A 15928-nucleotide genomic window follows, 5' to 3' on the forward strand; every position below is an offset into this window, starting at 1 on the left:
CATGTTCTTGTCAAAAAAGAAAAGAAAAAAAATCTCTTTGGGCATTTTCTAATCAGTAGTGCTTTTCATTCCACATTTTGCATACGCATCACTTTCCTCTTTGCCTTTTTGTTCTCATTGCTCTGATATGACATTTTGTTGACAGAGAGACAACCAGAGAACTAAAGAAAATACGCAGACATCTGTCAAAACATTGCCAGGCTCTTCCCAAATCCTGCCGTCAACAACAGAGCAGTGAGGTGCAGGCAAATGCTGAGTTTATTCAGTATCTAGCAGAGCAGTCCTTAAAATACACTTTGCTGTTTGGCGCCCAAGGAAATTCCAATGGATCAGTACTTTTTCTAGCCTGTGGCGTTGTTTATACTGTATATTAGTTTAACTGACATTGTTATTGTCTTAAAGGACCACCAAGCAATTTGTGAAGCCAAATGATAATTTGCACATGCTAAATGGGGAAAGCTACTGCTGTTTGTAGTTGTCTTTCTGTGTTTTTTTTGTCGCTGGCTAGCAAGTCAGATACTGAAGATCATTAACATTAAAACAAATTAGAGATAATGACACAAAAGGGCCTCTAAATACCAAAGAATAAAGTTAAAGACTAGCAACAGCAGAAAACCACGATGAACTTTGGAGGGCCTCTTCAAAAAAGACATGTTTGAAGATTGCGTTGCCTCGTTGATGTGTAAGTAACCGATAAGTAACCAAACTTTTAACTTGACACATAAATCTTCACGTTAACCATTATGCTAATAGATGTCTGTTTAGTGTATAAACTGTCACATTGGGTGTTTTAGACAGTGGGGAAGAATCTTTAGGTCACCAGATTAAATTTTTTTTATAAAAAAATAAGTTGAAATCAACAAAATTTAACAGACACCTTTCCTAAGAAGAGTTGGGCAATGGCAAAAGACCAGCATAACAAAATAAAATAAAACAACTGAAAACCTGAATGAAACTCTTAGCGCCAGCCAGAACATTTCCCCATGAGATAAATAAAGCTTAATTGTGGCCTCACAAAGCTGAATAATGTATAAAGAATACAGAGGAGTATCTACAATCAGTTAAGGAAGTCAATTTGAATCGTGACAAATGCATCAAGAAGGTCGAAAACTGTCCCGCACTGCAGATCAAGACATTTCTAGGATCTTAAACATTTACGTTTCTTGAAAAAAGTAATGTAAAACAACAAAGGTCATGATGTATTTCCCAACACTCATCTTTATTAAGTAAATAAACATACAGCAAAAATATATAACCATGCATCAGACGGACAAATATGTTGACATTTAAACAGCTGGCCTGTTGTTCCTGGAACAAGGCTGGAGGTAGAACAGGACAGAACCGCTTCAGCCTCTTCATTCAGGGTCAAAACATTCGATAAATATAACATCAACTGAAACTGGATAAAAAATAGTCAAAGTGTAATAACAATTGTATATGTAGTATCTATATTTCTTTTCATACATTATGTCCGCAACAGAAATACAATATATCCTCTTAATCCCTCTGTACATTGATTACATTTAATTCCAAACCTTTTTAACCCTTAAGATGCTTATTGTACCAAATAAGAATATGATTGGAGACTTTGTGTGTCATGTGTGCAGTTTCACTTTCATAACATGCCAAGGTAAAAAAAAAGAGCAAGTTTTTAAATCTTAAAAAAAAACAGCCTTAAGCCAGTTCCCAGATCTGCAGGAATGGGAGAGGTAGAGGCATTGACTTCCAGAAAAATCTATATGCGACTGCTCGAGGGCAAAGCTGAGTTCCCATTATTTAGCTTATCCCTTTCGCCATTCCTCTCAGATCTATAGAGCTACGCAGGCAGGAAGAAATCCTCAAGAACTATCATGCCAAAGGGCACACACGTTAGAACACTGTCGTTTTCTAGTATCTAGAAATCCAGTGTAGTATATATGGGGATGTTTTTTCCCCCATCTATACTAGTAACAAAAACAGATGGTAGCATGATTGTTGGGCAGCAGTACAACCCTTCTGCAACTCTTTATTTAACATAAGGCAGTCTTGTTATATTTTTTTGAATTCATCAACAGGACAGCATGTCTTTGCCACTTTATATGTACGCATATATACATGCATTGTCTTTTTTCACAGTGTTTTCTCTAAAATAGCCTAATTGAGCATGCTGGTTTGAAAACAACACACTGTACATTTTTGTCTTTAATCAGTCGTTTCATACCCCCTTCTCAGTTCAACTTTTTGAGCATACATTGCAGAACTGCCAGCTTGCCTGGAGAATGTTACAATTAATCTCTCCTGAAAATCAGAAGATCCAGCACTTTTTGTTTTGTGCAACTAGTTCTATCAGGGTTTAAGAGTTTGTATCGGGGTAGACATTTGGCTGTGTGTGCCAGATTTTTAGACAGGGATTAAGCCTCATCGTCTTGAACTAAAAACAAATTTCACTGGAGAGCTCCACTGAAAAATATCCCCAGTCTAAGAATGGACTTAATCCTTTTCTAAAGAAACTGGCCTGTGTGTTATGTCTGACAGGAAGAGCATACGCTGTAACAGTAGTGTATACGTACAGTAACAATACAGAAGATAATACAGTATGTACACAGTTGTTGTAAAGGAGACCATTCTGTCCATTGAACAGGATTAAGGCAATTTCACAAGTTTCCTGGTATGAGAGTAACTACTTTGGAGCCTCACATTAATACAAAAATAAGAAAAATTCCAGCTAAAAATCTCACAGTTCTATTTAACCATTTCTACTGAATGTATACATTTCTTTTGTTGTTCACCAGTCAACGTATTGTAATTATCAGGAGTCTCTTGCTATAAATGTAACATAGCATTTATGTAAAATACTTTTTTTTAATATCTCTTGTTTAGCCAATTTTGAAGTGGTTAGTAAGTAGCGTTTACAGATAATGTGCCCATGAAAAACAATTTAGCTGGAAATGAGTTTTTCCATCGTATTTACTGTATATGCATTATACATCATGTATTTTGTTTAAGACAAAATAGAGAATAAATATATCTTTTAAACAGCTTGCAGTCACCAGGGTTCACTATACATAATGGATAACCTTCCTTCTCCCAAACATCTTTAATTAAGCCGCCTCCATTGAACACGCCCATTATTACTATTATTATTATTAGAGCAGGAATTAATGGTCTTTTGCTGGTTTTACTAACAGTACTTAACACCAAAAAAAACAAATAGCTCAGTATGTTCATGTAGCCGGGTCTGTGTTGTATTTCTTAGAGAAATTCCTGGTGGCTTTAATTATCATCGTCACTGAAACAAAAACATACTGAATAGCTGGTTTTAGGTAGCTACACCGCATCGTGACATACAATAGAAAAAGTGTTGCAGACTGCATGAAACGTGCCTTGGCTAAGAGATACATAAAACAACAACATCTTAATATCCCATCACACATATGTGTTTGCTGCTGGGGATTTTTGAGACAGTACAGTACAGTTTAGTTAGGAATCGTCATCATCATCATGCATAAAATGAAAAGCTCTCTGTCTCCGCTCAGTTCAGCAGCGTACCGTATAGCTGTGCCTTGGTCAAACTGTCCTTCCTTGTCAGTCCTGTGCTGCCAAATTTTTGGTATCTTGGAGAGGTCTTCTTTGGGAGTGCGGGACCGACACTGAGAGCGGAGCTGGAGCTCGGGCGAGGCCGGACGCTCGGCCTGGGGCTGGGGTAGTGTTGAAGACTTGAGGCTTCGAGGGAGCTTTGGTGTAAGGACTCAGCTGAGCTGTCTGCACTCAGATTTACGTAGTCCTTGGCACTACTTGCTGCTGTTGCTCCCCCACCGCTCTCTTTCTCTTTAGAACTCCCTGAGAGGAACAAACTGCACTCGGAGTCCTGACTGTCCTCCTTGGCTCTATACAGCACAGACGTTTTCTCCTGCTTACGATGCTCCATGGGTTTCTGACTGCGGCTGGGCGAAGGGGGACCCACAGAAAAACACTGGTCCAGCACGCGGCTGTGGAAGACGTCATCTCCTTCTTGAAAGCTGCTGTAGAGAGACCCCTTGACCTTGCTGGAGGGTCCCATGGCAAAATGGCGCTCAGAGAAACTGTATGGAGAGACACGCCCTGGGATATTAGGGTAGGATGCGAACGTGTTGATGTCTTCCACGCTGAGCTGTCTCCAGCGGCTGCTTAGGTCGTCCTCAGGGACCTGGACGTCACCTCGGCTGTCCAGAGCTCCTCGACGAGCCTGGCCCAGTCCAGTTGTGGACCCCATGCTGTGAGAGGAGGCCAGGCGAGGGGTGCTGGAATGGTATGGTTCACTGAAGCATGAAGCTGTCCTTGTGTACCCTGGTGAGGTGCCCTTCTGCGGGCTCCTGGGGATCACCATGTGCTGGATGCTGAGGGACTTGGGGAAGCTTGGGCTGTCTTTATCATAAGAGGACATGCTTTTGCGCTCATAGTCCCCACTGCCACCATCTCGCCAATCCATATAGAGACCCTGGTGTGAAGAGGATAAGGTGCTGCTGGCAGTGCGCCCACAACCACCACCACTAACTCCTCCCTTCTCGTCTGATGCAAGACTGAAGCTAGAGTAGGAACTGGAGGCAGGGAGGCTACCAGTGCCAAAGTCATCGTGGTGGTGGAATGAGGATGGAGGCTCATGGTTAGAGAAACTTTCAGAGTGGTAGGTCTCTTCATCTGGGTTGCTGTCAATGGAGTTCTGGGCGTGAAGCTGGAGCAGACCGGTGCCATGGAGGTCGACACTCTGCCTACGCTCTGTATCTTGCCATCGCTCAGGGCAGTAGAGAGCTGTATCGCTACAGTACAGGTCAGATGTTTTATATGAAATGCGGCGGTTCAGGTGATCAGTGCTACCTGTTGCTGTAAGAAAGTCTCCATCCTGTGGCTGCGGGCTGGGTGAGCGTGTTACAGGGCAACTGCTTCCTGGTTCGGGCTTTTCCAGGACCTTGCCAATTATGGATGTGGGCACGGCGTCAGAGTAATTGGAGTGGCACCTTGCTATGGAGGCGCTGCTACCCCGATTATGTTTATCCATGTGGGAACTGATGCGTTCCTGCAAGTCCAGCGGCAGCTAAGACAGACATACAAAGAGACAAAAGAATTTTGATAAAGATGGGAAGTTAAAACAAAAATCTACACCAAGGTTTTTTTGTAATAGCTGCTGAGCCAATCTTCAGATTTAGCCAGAAAAGATCACTGAAAAATAGACTTACCCAATGGCCTTTTCCTAATTAGTTATACAATCAACTTGAATCTGTTCCTCAAACATATGCATTGCTTTTTGTGTCTGCACTGAAAGTATTTTTAGAGCCATTCCTCAAGGATTTGAATCTATAGTTCTGGTTTAGAAAGCAATTCATTCTCGCAAAGCTCACACAGTCCAGACCAGTTTGTGTATCTCAGGGGAATTGCACTACTAGGCCCCTCTAATGAACTTGTCAGAAAATTGTTGTGCACAAGCTATTTATTTAGTTTGTTTGCCTTTCTTTTCACCCAACACAATTTTCTTCTTCAAAACAAATATTCTGTTGTTTCTTTACCTCAACTTTGTCATTCCATAAAATTGTATTAATCGGAACATTTTGGACACAAATATTTTCGTCTTTCAAAATAATTGTGTCCTTCTCTCTCCCATCTGTTTTTCTGTCTCTCTTTCTGTCTCACTCTTACACAGACAGACAAAGACATAATCTGTTTGATTGGCTCATGTTTTAGAAAACTGTTCCCGTCAATTACAATTTCTTTTTTTTTTAAGTTGGTCAGTAGGAACTGTTCCTGACACACTGAGTCCTCTCTTTTCTCCTCCCTTTCTTTATCCTTTCATCTTCCTCCTCTTGCTCCACTGCCTTCACAAGTAAAAGGCCTCCTTCTCTCTCTGTCTTTCTTCTGTCTACCATCAAACACATATCAATTCCACAGGGAACAGCTTAGATTCAAATTAAACCAGTGCTACGGGTCTCCAGCTGGGAATAGAAAAAAAGATAAAATACTGACTTGGCTTTGTTAAGAAATAGAAGCTTGCCTCGGCATAAAATAACCTGCATCTTTTAAGTCTGAGCTATTTTTAGCAGTCGCTGCCTCTCTCAGAGGCAATAGAGATGGAAAGTAGGTGAGGCGTGTGGGGAGTACAAAATGATATACAGAGTGTGCTCCAATTTAGCTAGCTCAGCAATAGCTGCTATCTGAGGCATCTTAATTAACAGTCACTCAGTGTTCATCCACGTGAGAGCATGAACACTTCCACAGGTCTTGTTCCATTTATTGAAATAATTGGTTTAATGGCATTTGATGGAAGTTATTATGTTAGTAATTCTAGCTATTCACAGCCACTCTGAGAGCTATTTCCTTAAAATACAAGTGGGAGAGGTTTTTCTTTCGCATGTTTTATAACCAAATATTTATATTGAAAGTGAGACTGTAAATTCAGAAAGAAGAAAAAACACATTTTTCCTCTTACAAATAAAAAGTTGAATTTGTTAGCAATAAAAACAACGCACCATCTCTCAATTAACTGTTTGTCGAACCTCTCCCCCTTATTTACTTCTACTGTTGCCTGTTGAATGTTTTCACAGCACATACAGTTGACAATAGCATAACAATGGCAGATTTACCACTCCAACATTTGGAATAATAAAAAAAAGGGTTTTCAATTCACGCATAAGTGAATAAAAGCGGTTTTCATTTCTAGCCTCCAACTGTGGATTTTGTCGGTTGAAAAAACAACTGTCACTGGCAAATTTTATCAGGGGTAGCTAGCTAAAGCAAGCTAATGCTAACACTAAAACTCCATGAGTTGTTTGAAAACTGCCTGCAGCAGACTTTAATGTTTCCAGGTAACTTGTTTTATAACCAAAAGCCTATAAGAGGTCTTAAACATCCACAATATGGCTATAATGCTAAAAGACTGAGGCTACATGACCCAGTAATGTATCGTGCATCCTCCAGTTGATGATCTCTAGGAAACATGGAAATGAAGAAGCAGCATTGTTTGTGTATTGCAGGGTAGAGCTAGTTTAACCCTAGTATTATAGTACAGTAATATTTATTTCAGGTTTTTGCTGCTAACGTTACATCTTTACTTGGCCTCGTATGAGCATAATGGTTAATGTTAGCAGCTTATGTTAGCAAACTAAAGACAGATATTGCTATATCACGGACATCATCACTGAGTCAGTTTGCTGACTTTATGATTATTCTTTTCCTGTGCTAGCATTCCACAATGTTTTTAGCATTTACTGTTAACATTATCCCATAATTGTCTGAGCTGTTCTGCAAAGGTTGCATAGACTTCCTTTAACCTAGTAGAAATGTACTGACATCCTGCCTTCTTGTCCATCACCATGTTTATTTAAGTAGAATCGGAATTATAATAAAAACAGAAAACATCAGCTTTTTAGAGGTTTATGAAGTTGAATTGTACTGTATTTCATATGCACTCATATGATAACTAGTGAATATTTAATGATCTAAATAGGCTAGTCAAATGTATTTGTATGCAGTACTTTAGTCAATTATCATCCCTGTTGGAGAGTATAACTTTTATTCTTTTGTGCATCAGGTGTCGTCTCAGGCCAGGCTTTTATTCATTTATTCATATGCACATCCGAGGTGCAGACAGATGGCACTTCAGACAGCAGACCTTCATCAGTCTGACTGAAGAGACCATGAGCACTGTGCCTCCGTCTTATTGTGAAAACCACTTACCAAGGCTTCTAAAGGTACACTGACACAACATGGGAAACCTCTCCATTACATAAATAATTCATAGAGAATAGTTCATTAGCTCACACTAATTATTTACAGCATACGTGTAGTGATGGATAATGTAGTTTTATTCATCAAGCTCAGCTATAGCCAGAATTTGGGTAATATTGAGGTCGTAGTCCAAGTTCTCCCAAATACACCCACCTCCCTAAAATTAGTATTATTTGGATGTGTTTTATGTATTCAGTTAAGTTATATTTTATGTCAATTATATTTTCCAAAATAATAAATACTGTTTAAAAGAATCTTGAGGTGCTGGGTACAAACTAAAATACTGTATGTCTGTGTTGAGTATCTGAGTAAACTGGGTTTCAAATGTTTGGCCAGTTTTTCAGCTTTCTCAACAGTTTTTATTCTTTGATCAGATATTTCCTAATTTAAATCAGGCAACCTTCTTCAGGCTACATTTTATTTTTTGATTCCCTCAAATCTAAAAGAGCGTCAAAACACTGTTTATATTCCCTGAAGTAAGGTATTGTATAGGCAACGAAATCTTTTCCCATTCCTGGTTCTTTATTTAATAATTATTTGTTGCCATATACAGTATGTAGTCAAATTTGAGATATGAAGTCCAAATGGAATTGGCCTTTAAAATTCCCACCATGACAAAATGTAAGTTTTTAATTATAGAATGTCAACTCAACCCAGGTTGCTAAAACCCCTGAATTCCCATAATAAATACAGAAGACATGCCCTTGGTATTAAGGACTTAATGCTAGCTACAGCCTTAATCAAGCTGCTCATTGTAAGCCTTCTGCTATTGTGGAAGAAGCTAAGCACTGATAATTATATCTAGTCTTATTTGGAATGTAATTTAACCAAATATAATATGTTTGCAAAAAGTATTTTTTTTCTTAAATGGTTTTAACTTAATTTTAAAACCCAGGTCAGCAAACCTTTTTCTTGCAGCACAGATTTGAATTCACACATTGATGCAGTTGTAGCAGTGTTGGGGAGCTCACCTCAGACATCTTGTGTGCTCTGTAGTGAGACTTGGAGCATTGCAGCAGCTGGGCTGCCAGGTTGCAGTCTTTCCTGTACAGGTCCTGTAAGAGGCAGAAAGATTATCCTCAATTACAAATTCTTGTTTTTAAAAATCTTGTTAATTTTGGCAGCCTGATGGTTCAAGTAAGCTTTTGACTGAGGGGGATTGTGTTCCCCCCCTGGGAAAAACACTTTGGATTACAACCTCCTAATTGTTATTAAATCTTTTTGTAATTATGGGGAACTTAATTAAAATTTAAAAAATTCAAAATCAAATGTTTAAATGTACTATTCATATGGTATTTGTAAATGAAGTATGGGTTGTTGGGAAACAAAACTAGATTCCTGGCTTGACTGGCTTTTTTAATAATGAGAAATTTATAGTATAGCATACGATATGTAGCGCACATAATGGGCCATATTCCATTGGAAAATTGGGATAAGTAGCAGCCGCAGCTGCAGTTGGATTAGGCAACTCATTGATTTAGTGAACTGTCAAATCAAAGGAACAAATTCATCCATTGAAGCTGGTAGAGTTTAATTAGTTAGCATGTATTTTTCACCTTGGCTATATTTTTTCACTAGGTTGACATCAGGGGATTGCAGGATCTTAAATATTTTTTTTTTGTAATATATCTGCCCAGTACAGCCTGTGCTAATTTTATTATGCATTCACTTATCTGCCTGTTCCAGCCTAGGGACGCTAGTGCAGCATTATTTATCTCGTTCTCTGTGCTTTCTTTCTAGAATGGATCGTTTTCAGATTTTTACTTAAATTTCAGAGCAAAGCAAGGGTAATCCGGCACAGCGGATGCCCAGTTGAACTGTTTTCTGTGTTTCTGAATGTGTTTGTGTGGGTGATTAGCTGGTTTCGCTCATTTTCTTTTCCTCTCCCTCCTCTGTGAAATCCATCCTCTCATAAAGGTCAGTTCTTGCTGCTCTCACTGCCTCCCTGTGCTTCTATCACACCACAGCCCTGACAATACTTCCCATAACATCAAAGCCTTCTTTTTGACAGTTTCAACTTCCCCACCAGTTAACAGTGACTGCTTTTTGAATCACTTTATTTGTTTTCTTTTTGTTGCCAGGGGACATTTGGGCTCCCTCTAGTTTCTGTGGACATGTCAAATAAACATTTGAGACCTTGGTGATGTCTTAACATCAGTTGTCTGGTGTGTTTCTGCTTGGAATGTCAGCCACTAGTGTTTGTGAGGTCTTAACATACTGTATATTTATTTATAGAATAGAGTGAATAGAGTAATGAAGACGCTTTGTTGTGGCTTTGTATAGAGCTGGTTTTCATGCAGTCTAATAGCCAGGATTCAGCATGGGCGGATTGTGGCAAATTTTACATCTCTTTGTGGTTGTTTTGCATTTCTTTGTGGTCATTTTGTGTCTCTTTGTGGTCGTTTGGCTTCGCTTTGTGGTTGTTTCGGGTTTCTTTGTGGTCCTTTTCCTGTCTTTGTCATTAGGCTTTTTTTTGTTGTTTTGCGTCTCTTTCCAACAACGTATGCGAGCAGACACACAGCTTGCTCCCTGGAGGAAATGCCTGTCTCGCGGCTCTGATGGAACAAATTCTTCTCCCATTCTAAATGAACCTTGACTCCAATCAGCCTGGCCAGATCTGGCGGTATTGTCAAAATACTCGATAGCTCAGAAGGGCTAAAAAGCTACTATTGACAAAAGAGAGAAAATCTACTAACCTGGAGCCCCCAGAAGAAATACCAGTAAAATCACTTCAAAGAAAGTGAGGCACCAGATTGCCACATGTCCCTGAGCTCAGATCCACAAGGCCCCGGCTCCAAATTCTAGCAGCCCTGAGGATGCCCATTGATTTCAGTATAATCACTATAAAACACCCAGTGGCTTAGAGTTAATTCCTCTGTCTGCTGTGGTTCCTTGAAGCACAAATATCCAGGATGTTGCAAAAATACAGTTGTATGAGAATTTTAGCAGTAGTGGTTTCATGGAGAAGGATACCAATGTGACAGGAGTAAGTGTTCCCATCAGGAGAAACAGCTTTTTGAAGAGTTGTCAGATTTGAAGAGGTGCTAAAAAGGCTGGATTACTGACCAGGCAAGGACAGCAACTATCCCAGGGCCCCAGATCTCTGTGGCCCTAAATGCCCCAGACTACTGCTTAATTTGTGGGCTTGAAGGTGAAATATAATTTGGGCATGCCCCCTATTATACAAGTGAGCCTACATGCACAATGCTGACAGAGAGGTCAGTGGAAGCCCTTATTACAATATGCAGCTTTGAGTACTCACATTGTCCTCTCTGAGTTTATTGATGGTGATCTTTGCCTCCATGAGGTGGTTGTTGAGGAGGATGATTTCCCGGCTGAGGGCTCTCTTTTCCTCATCATGGTGCTGGGACTGCAGTGTAAGAGAAAGAATTGACAAGGCAAAAGAGAAATTGAAAAAAGAAAAAGAAAACAAAATGTTAGAGGTAGACCGAGTAGATGATAAGGGGGCAAGAAGTAAGAGGTTAGAGGAAAGAGTTGAATGTTGAGATTACGAGAGAAAGATGAGGGAGCCAAAGTTGGAGGAGCAACAGAAGAAAAATAAGATGATAGAAGAGGGGAAGAAAAATGAGAGAAAGAGAGCCATAAGTCACTATCAGTCTGAAGTCGGTGCCAGCAGCAGGTCTTAATTAAAAGAAGATTACACTTGCCAGCGCTCATATCATATCAATTACTCTGGGAGAAAGAAATAGAGGGAGAGTGAAAAAGAAAGAGGGAGAGACTGAGAAAGACAAATGATGCACACTCATTCGATTTTCAGTGTTTTCTGTCAAAGAAGTGCAAAATGACTCTGCTGGATTGACATTTTATCCCCAGTAACAGCAGAGCCTCATGATGGGGATGTCTGCTGGTTGGCTGGTCTGTCTTTCTGTCTGTCTGCCCACTTTAATCTCGACAACTGATGGCCACATTGTGACACATACATGCATGGTGCCCTGAGGATTATTCCTCATCTGGGTAACATTTCTACGTACACATGAACCTTATGAGATGGATTGATTGAAGAAAATTTACTGTGCACAGTCTTGCTCTTTAGAGGATGAACCATATCCATTTTGAACACAATGTGCTTTCCTCCAGCACCACCCCCAGTTCAAAAAGTCAACTTTGCACGAAAGATATCTTATAATCTAATAAACAGACTGTCATGGAATCATCAAAAACTAGTGCTCATATTAGCAGATTAGCTAGCTAGCCGTAGTGCTGGCTCAGCTACCCTTGTCAGTCTCTTGACCCTCACCTTGTAGCGGTCCATCCACAGTCTCCCTTACAGCATGCAGAATACACACACACACACAGCACACAGCACACAGCACGAGCTCTGAAAACTCGCTTGGCCTCCCACACTTCTCTCTTCTAATCTCTCAATGGCGGTGATTGTTTTGAAATACAGGGGTGCAAAGCCAATCTAATAGGTGGCAATTAATGTCAGTTTAAGCAATAGGCCAGCATTGATATTCAAATCCAATTCTGTTAGGATCTCATTAATCAGTTGTTGAGACATGCAGCTTCCTGGCACTCTTCTCCAGCTCATTAATCTAGATTTCTATTCATATTTTCTGATGCTGACTGTGCGGATGACCACATTAGGGCACTTTAAAGCTCAGATATGTAATTGCACCCAGTCCCTGACAATTTCTCACTCAGATGTTAATATACATTATAGCTTTGTAGTGTAATACATTGGTCTCATGCCTTATAAATACAAGACTTACGTAAAAGAAACCTACTTAAAGTAAGGTATTAAATGGCCCAAAGTAAACATTGGACACCAATATTTTAATAGGGACAAGAGTTGAAAATCAGCAATAAACTCGCTTTGCAGCATATGAGTTTCATGCTCTGTATTGGAATGTTGAAACACTCAAATCCTGGCTCAGCTACCAAATGGGCCAGTTCCTCCTCTACAATACAGATATGTAATAGAATAAGCAATAACAACAATCAATTATTGATCAAGAGGATTTGTTGAATTGAGTGAATAGAAAGTGAAAAATGTGTCCGTTCCACCCTCACTTTGTTTTACATATTCAGCTTAAGATTCTGCCCCTTCACTGGATAAGAAATGAAGCTTAAATCCCATGGGATGCAATTACTGAAGACTACGGTTCACAGAGGAGAGCAGACAACTCTCCAGTTAAACAGTCTTATTTTATTTTGTGTGTGTGTGTGTGTGTGTTTGTAACCTAATTAAAGAGGATTTTCAAATGGAGACACCAAAGATATTGTGAGTAAAAGTTTTTCAGAAACCAGGAAAAAGTCGGTCCCAACCTCAGTGGACATTGTGGAGGCGGGAGAGAAAATCTCTGGCAGACCCATAGTGATTACTGTCCAGATCCAATTCCCATGTGAAACTGACAATATTTACCACAAATAAGCCTTAGTTTGTGCCTGATTGGGATGAAAGATGAAATTGTTTTGGTGGTTTTACAAATCACATCAGTGGTGACCATTTTCTAAAGCTTTTTCTTGTTTTGCAGTACAGTATGAACCATGAGAGCATCATCCATCTTGATCCATATCTACTCTACTTAATTGGGTTATTTATTTTGGGGGGGGTCAAAGTTCTGTTATTGTTGCAGATGATGCAGGTGTGAACACAGGCTGTTTTGATACTCTTCATTGATGATGTGCTATTGCTTTGCGGATAGTACCAACATCATTGAATGTATGAGTTACACTGTTGGCAAATCAAATCTAGAAGTGAAACAATAAACCAACAGACTTTTTTGTTGCCTAAAAATGGTTGCTATTTGCTGCAAACAAATAAGGGATAAAGCTGCTCTTCTATATTCTTCTTAAAGTCAACCAATCCCATGAAAATGCCAAAGCCCACAATTTTTAAGTCTGTCTCAAAATACTTTTCAACTACCCTACCCCGTCTGTCGCCCTCAGCCCAAAGCCCACTGGTATCCACTGAAGATGTAAGTGTTTAAAAAACGGGTCACAAATATACAGTTTTATTATTGAAAATGCTCAGTAATTTCCTAACACAGTTTGGCGCAGTAGTTTTACATACAGGGGTAAATAGTGCAATTGCAGAAGACTATTTCAGCCTGGAATTAATACACATTTAGTGCACTAGAGAGTATTTACGGCAGCAGGACGGTTTATGTGGCATTTACTCAGAATAAACCACAGTGCACATGTTCATCATTACTAAGAAACATGTCACTCAGTGCAACAGTGTAGCTCATTGATGTATTTTTAAGAGGTTTTGGACAACAATTAACAACTAGAATTGAAGCATTAAAATATGCTTAAGGTTGCATAATCTTTAAATTTTAAGTTTTCTTTAACAAATCAATAGAGCCTTTTTTCTGTAAATATTCCCTACACGCAACTGCATTATTACACGTAACATAACTGACTGAATGAATGAAAAGTAATCGTGAGCTCATCCATCACTGTAGTCGCAGAGATAATATCTCAAACCATCTTTTTGTCTCTGCCTTTTCACAATGTGTACTGAAATAAATGTGTAATTGTATGGTAACTACAAGATAATAAATTAGTCCCAATAGTTTTGCACAACTATTAAATTTCACTTCAGCACATCTGCTGGGTCATGGTGATACTCTCCAATGTGTAAGTGACACGTTTCAAGAGTTATGATTAACGACTGTAGTGTTATTGGCACTAACTAGTGCACTGTAGGCCTCACTGAAAAACAGAGAGCAACACATTCATACACAGACACAACAGGCTTCCTCACACATGGCCCCCCCTCAGCACCGGGGCTAGGATTCATCTAACGCTTTTCACAATGGTAAACATAGCCATTATTTGCTATTTGGCCATTCTTACGGGAATCTGTGACATCAAAACAACAAATGCTTCTCTGCCTTAGGTTTCTACTCTGTTCATCATCCACACACTCCTTATTGAACCAAACACATTAAATATCTAAAACTTTCATATTCTGTTTATATTCCCTCTTATATTCTCTTATAACTCTCCTCTCGCACCAGCATATACTCCATGTTTCCCTATTTTAGATTTAAATGTCAGCTGCACAAACAATTACTGGTTTGATGTTTGATGTGTGATAAACTATGCAGCTAAAATGTATCGATCCTGAATCAAATATTATTGATCATCTTAATGTTTTTTCATAGAGGCTTGGCCAAGAAAGAACCCATCAGAGACCCCAGAGATTAGACTGAGCCTCTATGTTACATAAATAAACACATAAATAATTCTGATTGGTTATGACAGACGATAGATTAATACATCTGGACAGAAATGTACTGCATACCAAGAACAAAGGTCAATCATGCGGCCACTTGGGGAGATGCTTTGAGTAGGGTTGCAACTAACAATCATTCTTCATTATTGATTATTTTATTGATCAAACTCCCAGTTCAGATATTATTTATTTATTCTATAAAATATGTAATGACAAATGCCCTTCAAAGATCCTGTTTCGCACATCTGGAACAATTTACCACAGTTTTACAAAAAACACTGCATATTATCCCTGGGGCATTTTAGGAAGAAGCTTTAAATCTCAATGTTTAAAATATGCCTGCGTTTAACTGACTTATAATAATTTTGTTTTACAAGCATTATTGTCTTCATATATATGTTTCTGTTCTCATTGTCTTGTTTTATTTTATGAATAATGTAGTTAAACCTTTTTTAATCTCCCTTGAAAATGAGATCTCAATCCAAATGATTTTTTTTTTTAAGATACACTATTTACGGCAACATTTATTGTTGATTAAATATTTCAGTAATAGCTAAAGTTATCAAACAGCAGAGTAAAAATTACAATATACACCTCTGAAATGTAGTGGAGTAGAAGTAGAAAACACAAGAACCTCAAAATTGTACTTAAGTAAAGCACTTGACTAATATACTTAGTTACTTTCCAGCACTGGATACAATTTTTCTTAATGTTTCTTAATGTTGTTGTTGCTTTTGTTTCCTGCTTTATGACCAGAGGAATTCTAAGATAATCAATAAATGTTAATGTGACTGCATCTTCTGATTTTTGAAAATAGAATTTGACCAATATTTCCTGAATCTTTAAAAGTAATTCATGGCAGGACTGTTTAGCGGTGACACTTTCTGATGAAGTGGACATTACCCTTATTAGGAGGGCTGAGGGCAGTCATTGAGTGAGACCTTGATTTCCTGCCAGTTCTAGGACTGCTGTTAGTTAGCTGACCCT

The 15928-nt window shown here is 39.0% G+C and overlaps 1 protein-coding gene across 3 annotated transcripts in view; it reads right to left on the bottom strand.

The window, feature by feature from the left end:
- Positions 1-1192: 1192 nt before the first annotated feature.
- Positions 1193-15928, bottom strand: part of LOC120548841 — a 148772-nt gene continuing 134036 nt past the window's right edge. For all 3 annotated transcript variants that reach the window (XM_039785355.1, XM_039785356.1, XM_039785354.1), the window contains 3 exons: positions 10997-11104; positions 8706-8789; positions 1193-5050 (listed from right to left, as the gene is read on the bottom strand). In XM_039785355.1, the coding sequence (XP_039641289.1) occupies positions 3512-5050; positions 8706-8789; positions 10997-11104 (1731 nt within the window). In that variant the 3' untranslated portion in view covers positions 1193-3511. The remainder of the gene's footprint in view (positions 5051-8705; positions 8790-10996; positions 11105-15928) is intronic.

Source organism: Perca fluviatilis, chromosome 20, assembly GCF_010015445.1.
Source record: "Perca fluviatilis chromosome 20, GENO_Pfluv_1.0, whole genome shotgun sequence".
Classification (NCBI taxonomy): Eukaryota; Metazoa; Chordata; class Actinopteri; order Perciformes; family Percidae; genus Perca; species Perca fluviatilis.